This window comes from Seriola aureovittata, chromosome 21, assembly GCF_021018895.1.
Source record: "Seriola aureovittata isolate HTS-2021-v1 ecotype China chromosome 21, ASM2101889v1, whole genome shotgun sequence".
NCBI classification, from domain to species: Eukaryota; Metazoa; Chordata; class Actinopteri; order Carangiformes; family Carangidae; genus Seriola; species Seriola aureovittata.
The window spans coordinates 17381615-17401242 of record NC_079384.1 but is presented as its reverse complement, the minus strand read 5'-3'; the positions used below and the strand labels follow the sequence as shown (position 1 = coordinate 17401242).

The window sequence follows — 19628 nt, the reverse complement described above, 5'->3', positions numbered from 1 at the left end:
ATAAAATCAGCACACTGTGATCAAAGCATTTTCTTTTGATTTATTTCCTTATAATGCACATTAATCAACATCACTGCAAAAGTGCCAGTATTAGCCAAAAGTTAAGTAAATTTTTTTTGTATCCTCAGTATCACATTGAAATATTTTTCCTCAAGGGGCGTGACAATCTGTAGAGCAATGTTCCTTGGCAAGATGTTAAATGAGCCATTAATACCATACATGTAAAACTATGACACAGAACTATAGGATAAGAAGCTTAGAATGCATGTACAATGCAGGCAGTAAATATAAAACAATGTTAAGCTAACAATAAATTAGATTACAGATGATAAAACCAGATGGGACACAGTCTGACGAACACAGACAAGAAGCCAAACAAATGAGAGCAGATAAGGCAAGCATGCAGGTATGATGTCAGGACTGGTTGCTGTTTAAAAAAAATGTATTTGGTGGAAAAACAACTCCTAGACATCTGAAACATGACAAGTGGCCTCAGAGTATTGTATTGTATTGTATTTAAAAAAATTATACTTATTATAAGTTTTTAATGTAACTCCAGCTGTCACATAAATGTAGTGGAGTACAAAGTGCAATATTTCCCTCTGAAATGTGGTAGTGGAGTACCAATATGAAGTAAATTAAATCAGAAATAATCGAGGAAAGTAAAGGCCTAGTAAGTATTAGAAGTTACTGAAAGTCATGAAAACAAATCAATGATATTGATATTTGGCCAGCAACGTCAGCCATTTATTAATTTGTCAAAACAGTTCTGTTAAAAAAAACTTAAATGATCTGTAAAACATCAAATGTTTAAATTTAAATCCAGAAAATGTAAAGAACACAAAAGACTTATAATTAAATACTCCTTTTATTTCTCCTTGTAGATCATGACAAAATATTTTTTGTGAGTGTCTGTGAAGCTCACTATATATTAACCCCCATCAGGTTGACAGGCCTGTTGTGGTATCGCTTCGAAATGTCTGCTTCGATCTGCAAAAACAAATTACAGTTGACAGTCAGAAATAACAGTAATAATACACAATACTACTGAGAACCTCCAAGGTATAACATAGAGTAATTATAAGTTGTGCTGTGCAGTATACATTCCTTTCAGTTAATCAGTTAAGCTGCCTCCCAATGTTAACTGAACCCTTAGGGATGAGAAAAATGCTGCACAAACTTCTCATTCTAGTGAGCTGGGGAATCACCAACCCTGTAAACATAAATAAAATGAAACAGTAATCCAATACCAGTTTCTGGAGTTCCCGGGTGCATCCTGCCAGCAGGTCGACACGAGGCTCCAGTCTGGACTGCTCCTCCAGGGCTTCCTGCCTTTTCTCTGCCATTGTGACACCTTTCAGCACCAGGATCTCTGCCTGCTTCAGCTTCTGCCTCAGCACCTCCGACACACGCTCAACATACCTAAACACATATATTATATATAATGAATAATGAGAAAAGACGCATGTAACATTATAGAAATAAAGCAAGGATTTTCCCCTTCTGTCCATACCAGATTTCTGCATTGTTGTTCGAGTTTCATCAAATTCTGTGCAATGACAAATGTGTAGTGTACCGTGGTGAGGCCTGGATCATAAAGAGGTGTTGCATCCGGAGAGAGGTGAGCCGGCCCAGAAGGTCTTGCACCTCAGACAGCATCTCCCGGGTCTGCTCCCGGGTCTGGCCTTGGATGACAGAAGGGGCCAGCTGGAACTGGCTCATGGAAACCACATCTCCCTCATCTCCCATCTCACTGATGCGCTGGGTTAGGAAAACTTCCAGCTGCACCAACATATGAAACCAGTGTCATGTCTTAGTGATTGATGATTTAAATACTATCAAATAAATGACTGTTCAGCCTCCATCCCCTATAACCCCACAATAATGAATTTCTATTTAGTCTGCTTTGCTGCGATTGTCAAATGCAAGTTAAAATATACACTGTGAATTCCTTTCAAACCCATAGTTGTTGTGGCTTTGAATTTGCATATGTAAATATAAATGTTTAGTTGCTAACACAAAAAGATTACTGAGCATGAACAGATTTTTTGGCCACTTTGGGGCAGCAGAAACAAGCTGTAAACACAAAATCTGTTATGGTATCACATTATTAAGTTGATACGGGATACTTGTTAGCGAACAGTAGCTTATTTAGACATCCAACAGAGACAGAGAAACAATATCATTCATTTGGAGGCTTGTCTGTGTCCACCTGATTTATATAAGTCCAATTTTCACTCTTCTTTTAGCTCTGTTTGGTCAACTCCCGGGTAGGCAGTGTACAGAGGATTTTTAAAGCTTTTTTGCTGAAAAAAAAATCATCTAACACAACTAAAAACTACACTATGAGAGTGGTGAGAGTGAACCACAAAGCTCTGCAGAGCTGAGGTGGGCTGCATATGCAGACAATAATTATCTGTGTTCATCACAAGCCTTTCACCTGCAGAGCCATTTGATCCCTTGTTAATATAAAAGTATCGATTGAGGCAACTTTAAGTATCCCATTTACTGTTACTCATCATAACCTGCAAAAGCACACAATCCATATCTGAGAATATTTTGTTTTTTTTTAAATCAATTTTACATTTATTATAGAGGGATATCAAGTTATCTTTTTAAGTCATTTATCAAATATTTACTGGTTCTAGTTTTACAAATGTAAGAATTTACTGTTTTTCTGTATCATTGTAAATTCAACATCTTTGGATTTTTAACAGTTTGTGGGACAAAACCTGACATCATATGACAAGCATTATGCACATTTTTTACTACGCTCTATTTTTTTCCTGCACAAATAATGACATCTTTGTTTGTTTTATTCATAATTCTGATGACATTAGTGGACACACAGGGTTAGAGAGGTAATTAGACCCTTCTGATGACCGTACTCTTTACCTCCATTAACTCATCAATGAACTGGCCGCGTGACTGAGAGTTCTCCAGTAGAGTCAAAGCATCCTCGCCCCTTGCCACGCCTTCAGGACCTACAAGATGACACGCTCGTCCTTAGCAAACACACATTTCAACAGCTGAGCATGTGGTTAAGTTTAGCTGGAGGCGTAATGGTGATTAAAAAAAAAAAAAAAAAAAAAACTCACAGTCTGTGCCCACGTCTACAACTTCGATTTCTATGGGAGCAGCGTCACTGTCACCCCAGTCGATACCTCCTGCACCAGCATCCTGTTGAGGGAGACAGACGGATGTTGGTATTTTTGAGCAAGATTACCAACTTTAAACTGGATGTTCCTTAACACTGTTAATTATATAAAAGTGAATATTATTACAGTAATATTAAGTACGTTTAGTACAGTTTGGATACCATTTAAAGCAGAAACTGGACATTTAAACCTCTATGTAATACTTAATGTAATTAATACAGATAAATACTGAATGTAAACTTTTTGTAAAGACAGATATTAATAATTGAAAAATATAAGGTGAACAAAGACTATGCACAGCACATAAAATCAAAATGCATATGTATCTATATGTGGAGGTGTCATACCTCAGAGGTTGGCTCCAGACTGATACCCCAGTCTATATCATCCTCAACTGTGATGCCAGCATTAACACCCACACTGTCTGTTCCTTCGCCAAAGTTGCCCCAGTCGATCTGAAGCAGTTTTTAAAACACAACACAGAAACACACAGTCGGTAGTACTGAGCTGCCACATGAGTCCTGGGGCTGTAACACTGAAATCTGTTTAGAAACCATGTTAATTTGCTTATTCAGAAAATTGAAACTGTATAATAAAATGGATTTAGGAAGAATTTATAAATGAAGAAAACTAAATTTGACTCAGGAGATTTTTCTTTGGATTAAACATGAGAAGTTTTTGTAATTTGACTCTGATCAATGCTCAATATAGAGTCAGTCAAACTAACCGTGTCCTCTGTGACTGTATCAGGAGGTGCATCGTCCACGACTGGCCTGTCAACAACTGCAGGGACTTTCCCTGTCCTCCACTCATAAAACGTTGTGTTCCCTCTCTTCTGGGCCAGTGTCAGCATGGGCAAGACTGGATCAGACCTACAAATAACAACATATGAGCTCATGTGACCACAAATAAAAAAAATCCCCATGGTTTTTACAGTTAAAATAACTGTTTTATACCGACAGTTCTACACTTTATTTAGACTGCTGTGAGGGATTTGTATGTATACTAAGAAATATATTTGTATTTTGAAACTTCTTACGGGCTTGCTGAATCAGTGGTAGTCATATCACTGAGCTTCACAGTGTAAGCAGGGAAAGTAAAGGGAAAGCCAGAGTGACGGCATTGATGATATACTCACCACTCACATACAAAGTTTGTGAAAGCAGCATAAAGTCGGATTTGTGCCTCTAATTTTGCTGAGTCCTTCCCAACTTCCTCAAGAACCGCTGGCAGGTCTTTCACCAGAGCCTGAAGCTCACGAGCCACATTTTCTCCCTGGCAGAAGAAAAAAAGTAAAGCAACAGGATGATGAATGGCTACACAGAGAGCAAGAGTCTGACCAATCAGCATGCCAGTAATCCGTCTTTTAATAAAATGTATGATTCTGAATATTTGCAGGATGTCAGTGTATGTGTCTAAGTATTCTCCAGTTGGTGTGCACGTGTTTGCACTTACTGTGATGCCATACTTTTTGCAGGCGGCATAGTATCGTTCCCTCAGATCTGCGGCTGAGCTCTGGCACTCCACTTCCCGCCTGCTCAGCTCCTGCTGCAGCTGCTGGGCTTTGGCCAGCTGCTTCCTCAGAGCCGGGCCTTCGTAGCTCACATTGCGACTCAGCAAGCTGGCCACCTCCGCTGGGTCATACAAACAGATTTTTTAGTATTAAAGAATTCTGTACATGCAATTAATTTGTTTGTAGCCAGATGCTACTCCCCCATATTCTATGACAATATTGCAAAAATAACCTGAGCAGCAGCAACAAAAACTTTTTCCGGTTTCCAGGAGAATATCAACAGTTATTTGAATCAAAAATAGTTTTTCTTTCTCAAAATAACTTCCTTCCATATAAAGTATGAGAAATGAAGTCTAAATGTTTTTGCAGATGCTGTCATACTATAATAAATACATAAGACATAGCTTTTTATGTTAAACTTACCCAAATAGACATTATCTGCCTCATAAAGGGACACAATCTCCTGCCAGTCCTGTAACAAAAACAAACAAAAACACAATTCAAATCCAAATTTTAAGAGTTTTAGTAGTTTTAACAGCAGAGAAACATGCTACAAAAAATCTCCTCACACCACTTGGTTTGAGATACTAATTATAAACATCTGGCTGACTGAGTGACATGCTGTGAGACAATAGAAGCTTTTCTGATTCCTCTCACCTTCATCCTCTGAGATGAATATCTGCCGAAAATGTTCTTAGAGGAAGCTTCTGTTCCCTTCAGTATCTCCACTATCCTCAAGCAGTGAAAGTAGTGAATGTCTATCAGTACAAACAAACATAAGTACTTGAGTTTATAAGCATTCATACAGAGGAAGAGGAGGACAACAGGTAACAACTAGCAATTAAATAAAAAGCTAACAACAGAAACTAACACGTACACAATAATTATACTACATTATATAACAAAACACATATTAATACAGCTCATCTAGCCCTACTTTGTGCCTCTCATGCGTTATCAGTTTATTCATGTCACAGACTTAATCATTAGTTTTTCTGAGAGATAAATCACTGTTGATCTTTGAAAAAGGTCCATGCGATCATTTAACAACACCTAAACTGCAACTCTACCTGGAAGTTACATCTACAATTTTTTTTATAAAATAGTAGAAAGTAACAGTTAGACAGACACACACACACACACACACTCACACACACACACACACACGTAACTTTTACTATAATTTTTACTGTATTTTGTACGAAACAAGAAAACATAATAAAAAATATAAAGTATAAGTATGACTGTTTTTTTAGTTGTAGTACAAATTGATACTTTTTTATTGTCTTTTTTTTTATCCAGTTGGTAAGAAGTGTCTCTGAGGAACCTGGAAATATCTTCAAAACTGTGGTAATTTATGTTTCATAAAAATGGATGCTTAGCTCTGTGGCAGTGACAGTCTGGGGGTATAAGGGACCTACAGGAGCCGGAGAGAAGCTGTTTGATCTCCTCGTTCTCTGGCATGTCCTGGATGGCAGCATTGATCTTCTCTCTGATCCCTTTTACTGCACTCTGCCATTTCAGATTACAGTGTCGTCGATCCAGCAGCCAGTCTGTGGACAGAGAATAATTCATTAGAATTAATATCTTTAGATTATGGCGTTATTTGACTAATCTATCGGAGGCAACATGTGAGAACTGTACAGGATCAGTATAGCAGCTGTTGGTTATAGTTCTGCTGTAGAAGATACACAGTCCCTAATTCATACACAGTTACAATAATGCATGGTATTAACAGTCCTTTACTTTTTTTTTCATTAATTTTGTTTAAGCACAACATAATTCCTTAGGTAAAACAGGTAAAGACATTTTTCTGAGACTCATCAGAAAGTAAAAGATTTGCTTGGAATAATGATATTGGAGAAGAAACAAGAAAGAGTAGAAACAGATTTGTTTGTTTCACAAGTTTAAATGCTTAATGAGAACCCATTTTACTTCAAGCAAGTTAAACAAGACCAATGCAAACATTTCTGTAAGACAGTGGTACTCATATTGTTAATTATAATATTCCTTTGGGAAGAAAAAGTGCTATATTTTTGTCATCAGCACACCAGTGCTGGAAATATCCACTAAAGCTTTATCTTAATTGATAGCTAAAGGGCTTGTTATCTGTGGGAAAATTAACACTTGGATTAAAGGGAAAATCCAAAGATGTGGGGACCCATGCAGGATTTACCAATACAAGATTTTTATTTATCTTGAAGTATAAAGTTGTGATTTAATTAAGCTTGGACAAACTGTACACCGTCAATAGTTGCCTTCCATCTGTTCGTTTAACTATTGTTGTCTTCGTTTTACTTAAATCTGATTTAACTTATTTAGCATATATGTGTACATATAGTATAGTATAGTATATACTCCATGTACATGTGTGTGTATACGTGCATATATACTACTAGTAGCTCTTTTTAAATATCATGTTTTATATGTTTGACATAGATTCAAAACAGAATAAATACAATAAAAAGGCTGTTTTGTCATCGTGTGTTTTGCCTTACCCAGAAGCTTGCTGGTCTGAATGTCGATGGGAAGGTTTTGAATATTCTGTTGAAGTGTGAAGACAGCAAAGAAATCATCAGTTATTTACTATTTATTCCATATTTTCAAGCAGTACCAATCAGAGGGAGAAAACTGTATATTCTTCAGCTGAACTGATAACAAAAACACATCACAACTAACAGCACAATAACAACTATTATCTTTACTAATTTCTGAAAGTGATTATTTTTCATTTAACTGTACTTTGACTGTGTGACAACCAGCTAACGTTAGCTAGCAGGCTGATTAAAACCGAGTGAGACAGCGGTTATTTCAGCTTACCTCCATTGTCTCTTCACTTTATTTGCTTCTAAGATGTTTTATGGCTTAATAATAAAATACGTTTGTTTATAATATGTTTGTTTAAAAGGTTTACATCCAAAATCATTCTTACCATCCGGATTTCACTGTTTACGACACGTTACAAAAAGGAGAGCCAATAGGAGGAGGCGGTGTTACATTCAGCAAAAAAATTGACCAATGACGTTTCACTATACTGATAGCTGCAGCTGATTGGTCAATATGATTTGTTGCACTTCTTAAAACCGTCAGCAGAGGGCGATGTCGTTGTTTAAAGGCAAGTCAAAGTCATTTTATTTTATTTTATTTCATTTATTTACATCTATATATCTATGTTTTTATTTCCTGGATCGTCTTCCTTTAAATGGCCTACTTCTCATTTCTGGTTTAACTCACTTCAATATATCTCATCTCTTTTAGTATTTGAATATTTTCTCTTTATCAGTCTATCTTTATCTTTGTTTTCATTTCTTTGGTGTTTCCTCATTGCACATTTATGAGATTCACGATAGTGTCTCCTCAGTTCCTGTTATTACTGTTTTTCTATTTTATTTATAACAGTCATTTATTGCTCCGTGTGTGGATTTTAAGACAAGGAAAAGCAGTAAATTTTCACTTATAAGAGAATGGAAAAATAACTTAAATAATTCTATATAGCCTACTATTGAGTAGTTTAATTATAACAATGCATCGTATTTTATCATTTCTGTTTATGTTTTGTATGAAAAAAATACCTAAGTAAAGTAAAGGATCTGAGTACTTCTTTTACCACTGTGAATGATGTAACACTTTGGTGTCTGCTGGACAGAAGGCCATTAAGTCCCTTCATGTACAGCAACAGCAGCAGAGCCTCTCAAGTAACCTAATTTCAGGTCATTTGAATGGTGACCAAACTTGCAAAGTACATGTCAATTCACTGTTCGTGATTTTGCACAACATATGCAAAGCATCAGGGACACTCCCCTCATTCAGATGATCTTTCAGCGAGTCCATAGCTGTCTCTCTCTCTGACTCTTTTTGTCCAGTTTAAATTAACACTTGTGTAACAGGAAACTTAAATACAAAGACTCTACACTTGACTCTAGATCCAAATTCCATACTAAATGAAGACTGGGTTTTAACATGACACAGATAGAAGTAATTTATTTGCAGTTTGGAAAAATGCTCACCTCTCAAGTTCACATTAACCCTGCTGTCAGTAATCTGGCCCAAAGGAGAGTCTCACTAAATCACATGGTTACAACAGTCATTTACTCACTCATGCACTCAGCTGGGCGGGCTTTAGGTGTGTGTGTGTTTGAGGAGGGTGTGTGCTGGAGTGGAGTACAGAGGGACAAGGTCAGAGAGCGAAGAGGCAGAGAGGAAGAGATGCTGCACCTGTGAGTGATCACCTGAGGAGGAGAAGAAGAAGAAGAAGAAGAAGAAAAAAGAAAACAGAGAGGAGTTAAAGAATTCATAAACATGGCGGTGCAGTATCACATCTGAGAGAATCTCCTTCAGCCAGCTCGTCGTCATCAGGGTAAGAAAACTCATTCAAGCACCTGAAAGCTATTTTATGTCTCATATAAACTGCTGCAGAAACTGTTCCTGTGAGAGTTTTATTTGCTTGGCAACAGAATGCACATTGATCTCAGAGTATATCCAGTAATATGGTTGAAAGTATTAGTTTGGTTTATTATCAGTCTAATAAAGTATATTTATAAAATATAACACATCAGACTCTGTCAGACTTAGAGAAATAAAGCCCAAGACTCATTTCTAACATTGTCCCTGCACAGATGCAAGATGGTGGAACTGCAACAACAATCGATGAACTAATTAGTCGATTGAAAGAAAATGTCACTGATTGATTAGTCATTTAGGCAATTTTTAAAATGCCAAAACATTTTATCTGTCCGGCTTCTCAAATGTGATGATTTCACACTTTTCTTTGTCATACATGATAGTAAACTGTATGAAGTTTTGGAGTGTTGGTCGGCCAAAAAAGACATTTAATGATATCAACAGGCGCTCTAGGATATTGTGATGGACCTTTTTCACTGTTTTTATGTGGTTTTACCAAATGTGGTTTAAACCCTATGTCAGAATACTATAACTTCCTTATAGTCATGAATCTAATGACATTTCTGGACCTTATCAGAATATAATGTCTCATTATAAGAAGTTTTAAAGAAACTACAGAGAGTAAAAATGCCCACAGAACGAGCAATAAAAAGAATTACACACACTTACATAGGCACAAATTATTATTATTAATACAAACATAGACAGAGAACACCCACGGTCCCTTCATCAACTCGTTCAACTTTGCTGTCACGGGTCAACAGTGAAGCTGGCACAAAGGATGAAATCTGAGAATCTAATGAACCTTCAGCTCAATTATGAGGGCAGAACAGTCACTGGTGCCCTTGGAGCCTCCTCTGTCTCTCTCTCTCTCTCCCTCTCTCTCTCTCTCTCCTCTCTCTCTCTCTCTCTCTCTCTCTCTCTCTCTCTTTCTCTCTCTCTGCAGCTCTATTGAAAAGACTTTGCAGCTGGTTAGTGATTTCCAAACGTGGCCGCAGCGTTCCCTTCCTGCTCTGATCTCTGAGGCTTTGCTGAGCAGCTCACCCACACATAACAAAATACATGGTAACTTATTAAAGAGAACTATGGAGGGCCTCTTTTGTGTCAACAGGGCTTTTTGTTTCAAAGGTCACATCTAAGTCAAACATGGAAGGACTAAAAGAAATATGTGTTAATATTGTTCACTGCTGTGTTCTCTTACTTAACACGGTGTGAAAGTGCTGCTCGGGCCCTCGAAGTTACTTTGTTCTGCAGAAACTGTTTTGATAGAAAGTCAACAACACGATGCAAATGCTGTGTAAATGTTTGTTATGGAGCAGCCTGTGCTTTGTTGAAGAAAAAAGCATCCACTTTGCTGAAAAAAGAGAATTAACTTTAGATTTAGGACTTGAATCTAGAAATAATGACAGAAGCTGGTAAACAGACGTAAACACTGGCGTGAGACGGATGCTGCAGCCACCGGGGGGGGGGGGGGGGGGGGGGGACTCATAAAAGCTCTTCTCGGTCAGCAGCACTATCTGTTACCTGAGAGTGTGTACACAACTAGGTCAGAAATAAACACAATTAGACATTAGTGGGGCAGACGACTAAAGTACAGGTGCTCTTATGTAACAACTGTCCTTTAAATCTGTCCTTTGATGATAGATTAAAAGTTACTATTCAAACTCCATCCAAAATATACAATAAAAAACATCAACAAGTCAATTGTTTCCTCCGCTGCGTCTGTCTTGAACCTTTGCACTGCTTGTTCGTGCCTGGTGCCCAACATCACATGGTTCAGATAAGAGTAAGATGAGTGTTTCTGCAAAGGGCATGGACTCTTTATTTGCATAGGTGCTTCACGATAAAATGACCACACCAACACAGGATTTGTGCAGTTCATTGCTTCCTGTCAGCCCTCATAAAGCTGGAATCGTAGCATTTGGCAAACTCATAAAAAACTATTTATTAGCCACAGTCATCCAAATGCTAAAATTGAAGCTAATGCTAAATGTAGCGTGTAAAAAGTACAATAGTTCCCCCTGTAGTGAAGTAAAAGTAGCATTAAATGGAAACACTCAAGTAAAGTACCTCAGTAACTGAGTAAATAGAGACTTTGCAACTAAACCTCACAGTTTTAATTTACTCATGGTGTTGATGATTTCTTACAATGAGGAAGATGCATTATTTTTACTATTCAACCTAAATTTCTAGATATCTTGAATTTCAGATTTGGGATTTTAAGAAAATCAGCTGCTAAAGGTTATTCTTAATAGATTCTTATGGCATTATGTGCCCATGTTAGACAGTTGTGAGTGTATATACAGAGAGAGAGAGAGAGAGGGATATGACCTGCAGCAAAGGTTCACAGCCTTAGACAAACTTTCTTGATTAATCTGGTGATTAAACGATTGTTTGGTGTGTAAAACATTAGTGAAAAAAGCTCATCAGGATATCCTAATGCGCAAGATGACCCCAGTGAATTTCATGTTTTGTCCAAGCAACCCCCAAAAGTTTAAAACCTTCAAAATAATATTCAGTTTACTATCATGTTTGACCAAGAGAAGCAGCCAATTCTCATATTTGAGAACCTGGAACTGTCAAATATCTTGGCATTTTTAGCTTGAAAAATGATTGAATTGATTAATCAATTATCAAAATAGTTGCTGACTAATGTTCTGTCAGTTAACTAATCTATTAATCGACTAGTCGTTGCAGCTCTAGTGTGCACCTTATCCACTGTAGGTCAACACGATGCTGGGAAATAGTACTTTGAAAAAACAAATCATTAATTTTAAATCCGGCTTCACTCATTAGGTTTATCCAGAGCGTCTGAGGAAACTCCATCTGCTGATAAAGTTGGTTGAAAGCTCGGGAAAAAGCTAGTAAGTAGAGCTTGGGCAAAGACCTCCTTCTAGTAGTAGTTTACTTCAAGGCAGGAAGGCAGGTTTATTTTTATTACACCTTCAACAATGACCATTTGGTTTAAATTACTGATTCGTTATGATTCTAATACAGCAGTTTTATTTTTTTTTAAAAAGCAACATATTAGACTTTGTTAGGTACAGAACAATAATGTCCTGGATTTATTTCCATTGTTGTTCTCACAGTCCAACAAGCTTTATCAGGATGGAAGCAGCTGCAACAATCAATTAATCGATAAGCTCATTGACTGGAAATGAATCACAATGGCTCACTTTCCGGCTTTTTCTGGAGTTTCAGGCTGATGAAGAAAGTAAGATGATGTGGCTGAAAGCTGATAAAAGCCTCACGGCGAGGCCAAGCAGGTTAACGTCAGAAACAAGTGCTTAAAGAAAAGATAGAAATGAAACATAAGGAAATGTTAAAAGCATAAGCATACAAATAATGAAAAGACACAATTAACAAAATCAGCATCAAAGCACAAGTTTTCCGTGTATTATGAGTACTGCAGGTCGATTTATGTTATGATGCATGTGACACAGAGACTGTTATCATGAAAGACTGAGTCAATAATCATTTCATGAGGAAGTTGTTTTAGTTGTACGGTTGCTATGTGACTGAGGATCATAACAGCTGGGTGTAACATAACGGATCTGTAATTGCTGCCTGTGTCTACGTGGATCTATAAATCTGAATCACCACAGATGAATTCATATAAATGGATCATCCAGAGTTATTTAGTTATTTTAGTTTCCTTCATTTTACGTTACTGTTATATAAGAAATTTCTCAGCTCCAGGAGCAGCATGAAGACGACAGCTTGCTTCCTCATCGGTCAGAGGCTTTTTTTCTTTCTTTTTTCTCTGACTTCATATCAGATCACATGGGAGGGACAGCGGATACTGTTCAGATGCTCATTAATTCATCAGCTGAGAGCAGAGTGTCAGGTGTCCCCCCCCCCCCCCCCCCCCCCCGTTAGGTTACACCTCCTAATCATGGAGATGTGCCACGGATGAAAAGAAGCCATCCACATCCACAGTGACTGTCTGCTTTCTAAGGAAGGGTCTGCACCGTACAGCAGCGTACACACAGCATGATGGCCACCATGGACTAATTTCAAAATAAAACTGCAGCACAGATCATGAATGTATTTAAGCCAAATTTACAGCTGATCTTGACAATGAAATTAAAGCGATCATCAGTGGTGGAAAGTAACTTGCCTATAGAAAACTGTAATACTTAGATTTTAAATATAATCAATTTTAAAGATGTAATACTGTATATGTATACAGTAATTTTCAGTTATTAATTGCCAGAGCCAGAAAACATGAATACTTTAAGTGCAAACGCATGTAACCCATATGTTTACTGTTATAAGTGTGCTGGTGTGTGAGTGTGTTTTGGGTACAATGTTGAATTTAGATTTCCATTTGATACAATTTTATACTTCAGAGGGGAATATTGTACTTTTTCACTCCACTACATTTATTTGACAGCAGTTACTTTACAGATCAAGACTTTATATACAAATATATAAGTACAAAATACCATATAAAAACACAAAAACATTTAACTGTACATTAACATTGATGCACCAGTAATCTAATTTCTTGTGCCCCATTAGCTCTGACTGTCTTATGTCTTATGGTCTTGTGCTGGCCTGCACCCTGTGGCTAAGTTGTGCACAGTTTTGTAAAATGTAAAGTATTTAATCAAGCTGAAAATGACTTTAATCATATTTTCTATATGTTTTATTTCACTGCATGTTGTTCTAAATGCTGTTTCAAAGCCTCCACACTGACAGGAGATAGGAGATAGATTTCTTAGATGTTAAATGAAATGAATATTTTTGGCTTAAACACATCCAAACTTAAAGATCAGGTGTCAGATCACACCATGTATAATGTGTGTCCTAAGGTGGTTAAAAATCCCCAGAAAACTCTACAGGGGAAATTAGCTTGGTGTCCCAAATTGTGGCAACTTAATCCTTTTAATGAATGTTATTGTCCCAACATGTTTCTAGGAAACAGTATCTAAAATCTAATGGCACAATAAAGTTGTAAGCCAAGGAGGAACCTTCTCAAACTTGCATTTAACGTATCTTGTATTTTCACTGAAATGTTAATGCCAGCTGCAGATATAACCACTGTTGTGTCTATGTGCTGTCAGGTCAGTCCTCCAGTCTCTGTCGGTGCCATGGCTGACCCAAGCTGGTGGAAGCTGACCTTCTCCCGCAAGAAGAAATCTGAATCTAAGGTTCTGTACGAGATCCCAGCCGAGTATGGCAGCAACACCGGCAACAAAGAGCACTCAGGCAATAATCCCCCTCCGGACCATATGGACAGTCAGTTCAATGCCAGACTGGAGAAGATTGTGGATAAATCTGCCACCAAGGGCCGCCACGTCAAGGTCTCCCACTCCGGTCGCTTCAAGGAGAAGAAGAAGGTCCGTGCCACGCTGGCCGAGAACCCAAACCTGTTTGCGGAGCACAACCTCAGTGACGAGAACCATAAAAAGAAGACTGACAAATAGTGACACCGGCTCCTGAAAACACAAACCAAAAATGCACATACTTGATCACAAACGTGTCATATGTCAATGTCACACCTATGAAAGCTTCGACGGAGGCTAAAACACATGCAAACACAACCATGTTGCAGCACATGTGCAGCGTGCAAGGTGGACAAACACTTGCTGCACCACACCCAGGCAGATACTGTAACCAATGAACTCACACCTAAACAAACAAGTGGTATCAGCCATTACACTTTGACAGAACAGAGGCTTAAACAAAGTATGAGGCATTTTTCTTTGGAAAATATCAAAAGGTTTTACTACTTTTACTGAACATTAAATCTCCCATTAACTTTCTTGTGCTCACATTGTTGTTATATATCTTTAAATATGATCACTGACATGAAGGAAAAGTAAAAAAAATAAAACTGCCTAACCTCATACATCTTCATCCTCATGATTGAATTTTTTTTTATTATTATAGATGTAGAGTTTGAGAATTCAACTTCCTTTTTTAAAAAAAAAAGTTTTATTCAATCGATACACAGGTGAAGATATGTTTGTGTAGGGTGCAACCAAAGCACAGTAAATTTTTATTACATTTTTGTGACCAAAGCAAATAGACACTTGATTTTAATGACTGTGTGAGACATCGTTGATGCTCCGCAGATATGGTAAATTAAAAAAATATACTGTTTATATGATCTTTTATGGAATCTTTAAAAAAAAAATTGTATTTTGTTTTTAATAAATGTATCATGATGTGTTAACATGAAGGAGTGCTGCGTATTTGTGCAGGAGGCTGCAGGCAGGTGCTCTCACTGAGTTATCTCACAGTTGTTTGAACATGTAGATCAATGATTTAAGTGACTTAGAGTCTTAATGTTGGTGACGTTGTTTTCTTAAGCGACAGAGACGAGTTTGTTATTTCACCTGAGCCTGTGGTGGCTGATTTCGCTGGCATGGTGATGGTAAGCAGACACTGACATTTGATACCGCATGGTGTGCTCCTGCACTTTGTAATACCAAATCCCTTATGTCAGTGCACAGACTGACTGCAGATACACTCTAGTTATTCATAGAGATAAAAAAAATTAAAAAAAAACCTCTTTCCAGCTGTTAATGCATGAGAATATTTCCTCTTTTGAGCCTCGCTGTAACTTTGTTTTGTTGATCTTTGATGTCTGCAAGTGTCGTACTGCTGACATCTGCTGGCCACACAATGCACTTAGTCTGAGTTACAAATTAAACTTTATTTATTCCACAGTTAATTCAAGTCAAAAAAAACAAACATTTCAGTAAACAACAAACAACAATCACACCTTCAGATCACACAAGACGTACACAAGATAATTGGCACAAAAAACATCATCAGCTCTTTTAATCTCATTATTAAAAGGCAGTTGGATCAATTGTCAAAGACTGTTACAATCAGTTCATAGTTAATTGAAGTCAACTGTAAAGCCTACATGAATTATCTGGAAACACCTTACTGTATGGGTCAAATATTCTCCTTTAATATCCAAGAAATTAAATAATATTCATAGGAAGGTTCCTAGAAATTACTAACATTTTGTACAATTTATAATTGTTCATTTCACCTCCAATTAAGTGCTAATATAACCTTGATAATCCTCTGTAAGAGCTCAGAAGGTCAGATGAACATGCAAAAATGTAGAATACAGTTTCCAAGAATGAAAATACACTATGTTTTGGTTTAAATGGATCAATTCTTTTAAAGGAAACTGCTTCTAAACTCTCCATTTACCTATAAATAGTACAAAATTACAAACTCTACTTCTTGTAATCTTTCTTGGAGATTATTAGGAAATTACAAACCTGTAAAATGAAGTGTTGCCAATTATTTCAACACTGAAAATGGACCAACAGTTAACAGTGATGAAGGATAACTGAAGAGTCAGTGGTGCAGATTGTGCTTTTAGAAAAATGAGAACGCTTCCTGGTCCTAAAGGTCGACAACAGCTACTGTTGAATAACCAACATTACGGTCAGTCATTATTTAACAAAACCACGTGGAGTTTGCTCTCCTGTGTCAGTCAGTGCACTTTCCGTTCAGCACATTTTCATTTCCTAATGCATGGAAATGTGAAGTTGGCACAGTAAGGTTACATCACACCGCTCTTATCCACTTAGAATGTGACCCGACATAAAGAACATCACATGGTTTAAGTTCAAGGACGACACAGTGACTTTTGGCTTGTTGATAAATCCTAAACGCAGCAGCAGCACCTATTTAATCAGCATCAAATGGTTTCTGTCAGTACCTACTGTACAGATGAGCAATTACTTGAAGTGAGGTAAAGATGGTGATGATAGAGTCAGATTCTAGATGAGGTTTCTGTTCTTCCCTGTATGCGACAGTCTGCTCAGGTACCTCTCATGGAGACAGTCGCTGGTACACCCAGCCTCCCTCTGCGGCGTGCTGGAACTCTCCCAGCTCAGACTCTCCGTCCTTGGGTTTGGTGAAGACGATGCGGTCGTGAAGTCTGTTGGTCTGACCCTGCCAGAACTCCATCATGTAAGGCCTGACCATGTAGCCGCCCCTGTTAGCAAGGAGCAGGACAGTTAGGACATGAACAAAATATGAACAAGACTGGAAATAAAAACTTATATATAACATATTTTAGGAATTATTATTTTACTGTTATTATAGCTTAGCATAAAGACTGGAAACAGAGGGCTCTGTCTAAATATAACATAATCTACCTACTAGCACTTGTGAATCTTACGAAGTAACAGGTGATATTTGGTTTAATGTACAAGTCTGGGTGTCACCAGGCCATGGATGACCCTGAAACGTCACCCTCATCAGGGCCGTCCGGGTGACCATGACGAAGGCCCCAAGCCGGTCTAATTAAGTTTATCTGTTTGTTGCTGGAGTTTTGACCTCTCTCTATACTGTAAAAAGAAGAAACTGTGAGCACAATTAGCCGTTTTAATGTGGTTATGTGCCGCACTATTTCCTGGCCAGGATCAAGAAATGAATAGAAGGGGTGCCAATCTTGTCATCTAAATCTCTATGAGACAAGATAGTCAAACTATAGTTTTAATACTATGAAATCATGCAAGCAAAACGTACCGAAAGCTCCTTCACCTTTCCAATCGTTTTAAGATTTTATAGTTTGATCCCACAGAATAGAAAGCGGTGCTCACCAGTAGCCGGGCATAGGCACGTCTGTGTCCTTGTACTTCTCCTCCAGTTCTGCATTTTTCTCCCTGAGATACTGAAAGAAAGGACAAGGTGAAAACTGAGCCTTGAACATTGATGCATTTCCTACATAACACAGCAGAGCTTTGGTTCTTACATCTCTGTTGGGAACAGGAGTGCTCTGTCGACTCACAACAGCCCCGATCTGGCTGCTCTTTGGCCGGGAGTGGAAGTATTCACAGGAGGTCTGGTAGGGGATCCGCTCCACATTGCCCTCAATGCGAATCTGGATATAAAAATTAAAATAAACCGACATTCACAGTTGAAAACCCCCCCCCAAAAACACGAAAATATTATTAATAAGACAGAAATTGATAGGAACATGAACGTTCTTGTACCTGTCTGTTTAGGGGCTCCCAGTAGAAGACCAGGCATGCATATGGATTGCTCTCCTGTGGACAAAGATCAGTGGCACTGACATAAAAAAGTAAAAATACCAAATTGTAGAAAAAAGACACTGTATGAGAGTCAGAGAGAAAGAGAGAGTCATTACTTACCAGCTCTGAACCCTTTCTGCTCTCATAGTTTGTAAAGAAGCGGAAACCGTCGTTGCTGTAGCCTTTCAGGAGAACCATACGAGCAGACGGGCGTCCGTCCCTGAACAGACAGAGATGAGATTGATAGTAAACTGTGAAATACTGTGGAAGAAAATCAGCACTTTTCATTTTAGGTGGTGGCGTTACCTACTTGGTGGCAGTGGCGATGCACATGGCGTTGGCCTCTCCGATTTCAGGGCACTTTGTGGCTTGATCAAACCAGTTTCCAAATTGCTTGATTGGGTCCAGAGACACAAGCTGACTCTCTTCAAAGCACTGTGAACACAAATCACAATCATATATGAATGCAATGGGGAAAAGATGCTATTACTACAACATAAACTTCACGCAGAACTTGAATGACTCACTTAATAACTTACATTTGTATGCAAGTATTTAGTAATCACTCTTCGACACATATCACAGTTTCCCAATGCTCTTTGCAGCAGCTAAGAGCCTTTCTACTCTTTATTTAGGGATTATAAACCACTCTTCTTTGCAGCATGTTAAAGATCTACCCACAGATTTTTAATAAGGGTCGTTCCAAAAGCTTCAGCTTGTGTTTCTTGAGGTGGTTCATGGTGGATTTTGAGATCTGCTTTAGATCATCCTCCCATTGTAGAAGCCAGTCCAATTTCAGTTTCACTTCCTTGACTGACAGCAGGACATTTGCACTATTCCCTGTGCTACAGACCCCCAAAGCAGAATATTTCCACCCCCATTGAAAGCTGGCAAAGTGGTACTGACTCAGTAGGTTGCCCAAACTCTTGTACATGCTACAATTATTCTTTAAATTCATGAAATAAAAACTAACAATGCATTTGCATCTGAAGAAAAGGCTATTTTTTTTTATGTGTTTCCTGCAGAGGTTGTATTTACTTATTTTCACCTCAAAGCTCAATAAAAATATGTGATACAACTATACATGAGGTCTGTATTAGCTTATTTGAATTGTCTGTGCAGGCCAGACTACATCTGGTGAACATGAAAACACAGATACCTGCTTTCTGCAGCTGTAGCACATACTCTATCCAGCCGAGTACATACATGACCGACGCATGATGCAGGATTTGCTCATGAACCTCTGCCTTACAAGCACAGGTCATCGTAACCTTGCAGTTACACAGATATGATTATTGAATTTGTAAGTAAAATGACTCAGTATGACTGCTCACCTCCTCGTCTCCTTTGTATTTCTTCCTCATGTCACTCAGGTCCATGCTTGTGCTGTCAGTCGTCGATTTCCTGCAGAAATGCGGTGCAAAAACGCTTTGCTGACCCACTGTCAGAGAGACACGGGACGGAAGATTTCTCCCAAATAAAGTGATATACCTGAATAAATTCGTACTGAGTATGCGCCTCATGCTTGTCAATTTG

The 19628-nt window shown here is 38.1% G+C and overlaps 3 protein-coding genes across 5 annotated transcripts; 1 reads left to right on the top strand and 2 right to left on the bottom strand.

Annotated features, from left to right (window-relative positions):
* Positions 1–20: 20 nt before the first annotated feature.
* On the bottom strand, positions 21–7662 carry cdk5rap3 (CDK5 regulatory subunit associated protein 3). 2 transcript variants are annotated; one of them, XM_056366757.1, is made up of 14 exons: positions 7604–7662; positions 7170–7215; positions 6093–6224; positions 5329–5429; positions 5095–5143; positions 4614–4792; positions 4297–4433; positions 3886–4030; positions 3506–3613; positions 3099–3180; positions 2896–2984; positions 1577–1782; positions 1251–1422; positions 21–990 (listed from the first exon to the last, which is right to left on the bottom strand). In XM_056366757.1, exons 1-14 carry the CDS (start codon positions 7604–7606, stop codon positions 925–927), a joined length of 1515 nt encoding a protein of 504 aa, XP_056222732.1. In that variant the 5' UTR covers positions 7607–7662; the 3' UTR covers positions 21–924. The 2 variants fall into 2 exon arrangements, with proteins under 2 accessions (XP_056222732.1, XP_056222731.1); XM_056366756.1 differs by having other exon boundaries at positions 7492–7627.
* Positions 7663–8815: 1153 nt separating this feature from the next.
* Positions 8816–15258, top strand: prr15lb (proline rich 15 like b). Of its 2 annotated transcripts, XM_056366498.1 has the most exons (3): positions 8816–9028; positions 11869–11936; positions 14142–15258. In XM_056366498.1, exon 3 carries the CDS (start codon positions 14169–14171, stop codon positions 14502–14504), a length of 336 nt encoding a protein of 111 aa, XP_056222473.1. In that variant the 5' UTR covers positions 8816–9028; positions 11869–11936; positions 14142–14168; the 3' UTR covers positions 14505–15258. The 2 variants fall into 2 exon arrangements, with proteins under 2 accessions (XP_056222473.1, XP_056222472.1); XM_056366497.1 differs by lacking the exon at positions 11869–11936 and having other exon boundaries at positions 8821–9028.
* Positions 15259–15724: 466 nt separating this feature from the next.
* pnpo (pyridoxamine 5'-phosphate oxidase) lies at positions 15725–19628 on the bottom strand. Its single transcript, XM_056366496.1, has 7 exons — positions 19427–19628; positions 18403–18527; positions 18213–18312; positions 18054–18107; positions 17813–17941; positions 17661–17731; positions 15725–17050 (listed from the first exon to the last, which is right to left on the bottom strand). Exons 1-7 carry the CDS (start codon positions 19613–19615, stop codon positions 16885–16887), a joined length of 834 nt encoding a protein of 277 aa, XP_056222471.1. The 5' UTR covers positions 19616–19628; the 3' UTR covers positions 15725–16884.

What these genes read in the sequence shown, in the direction of transcription:
- pnpo (XM_056366496.1), bottom strand. Translation starts at nt 19,615, where the DNA reads ATGAGGCGCATACTCAGTACGAATTTATTCAGGTATATCACTTTATTT. An exon ending in TGCATCGCCACTGCCACCAA is followed by an intron (nt 18,313 to 18,402) that starts GTAGGTAACGCC and finishes CTGTCTGTTCAG; the next exon opens with GGACGGACGCCCGTCTGCTC. An exon ending in GCAGAAAGGGTTCAGAGCTG is followed by an intron (nt 18,108 to 18,212) that starts GTAAGTAATGAC and finishes CTTTGTCCACAG; the next exon opens with GAGAGCAATCCATATGCATG.
- prr15lb (XM_056366498.1), top strand. Translation starts at nt 14,169, where the DNA reads ATGGCTGACCCAAGCTGGTGGAAGCTGACCTTCTCCCGCAAGAAGAAA.
- cdk5rap3 (XM_056366756.1), bottom strand. An exon ending in ATTCATCTCAGAGGATGAAG is followed by an intron (nt 5,144 to 5,328) that starts GTGAGAGGAATC and finishes TTTTTGTTACAG; the next exon opens with GACTGGCAGGAGATTGTGTC. An exon ending in GCAAAAAGTATGGCATCACA is followed by an intron (nt 4,434 to 4,613) that starts GTAAGTGCAAAC and finishes TTCTTCTGCCAG; the next exon opens with GGAGAAAATGTGGCTCGTGA.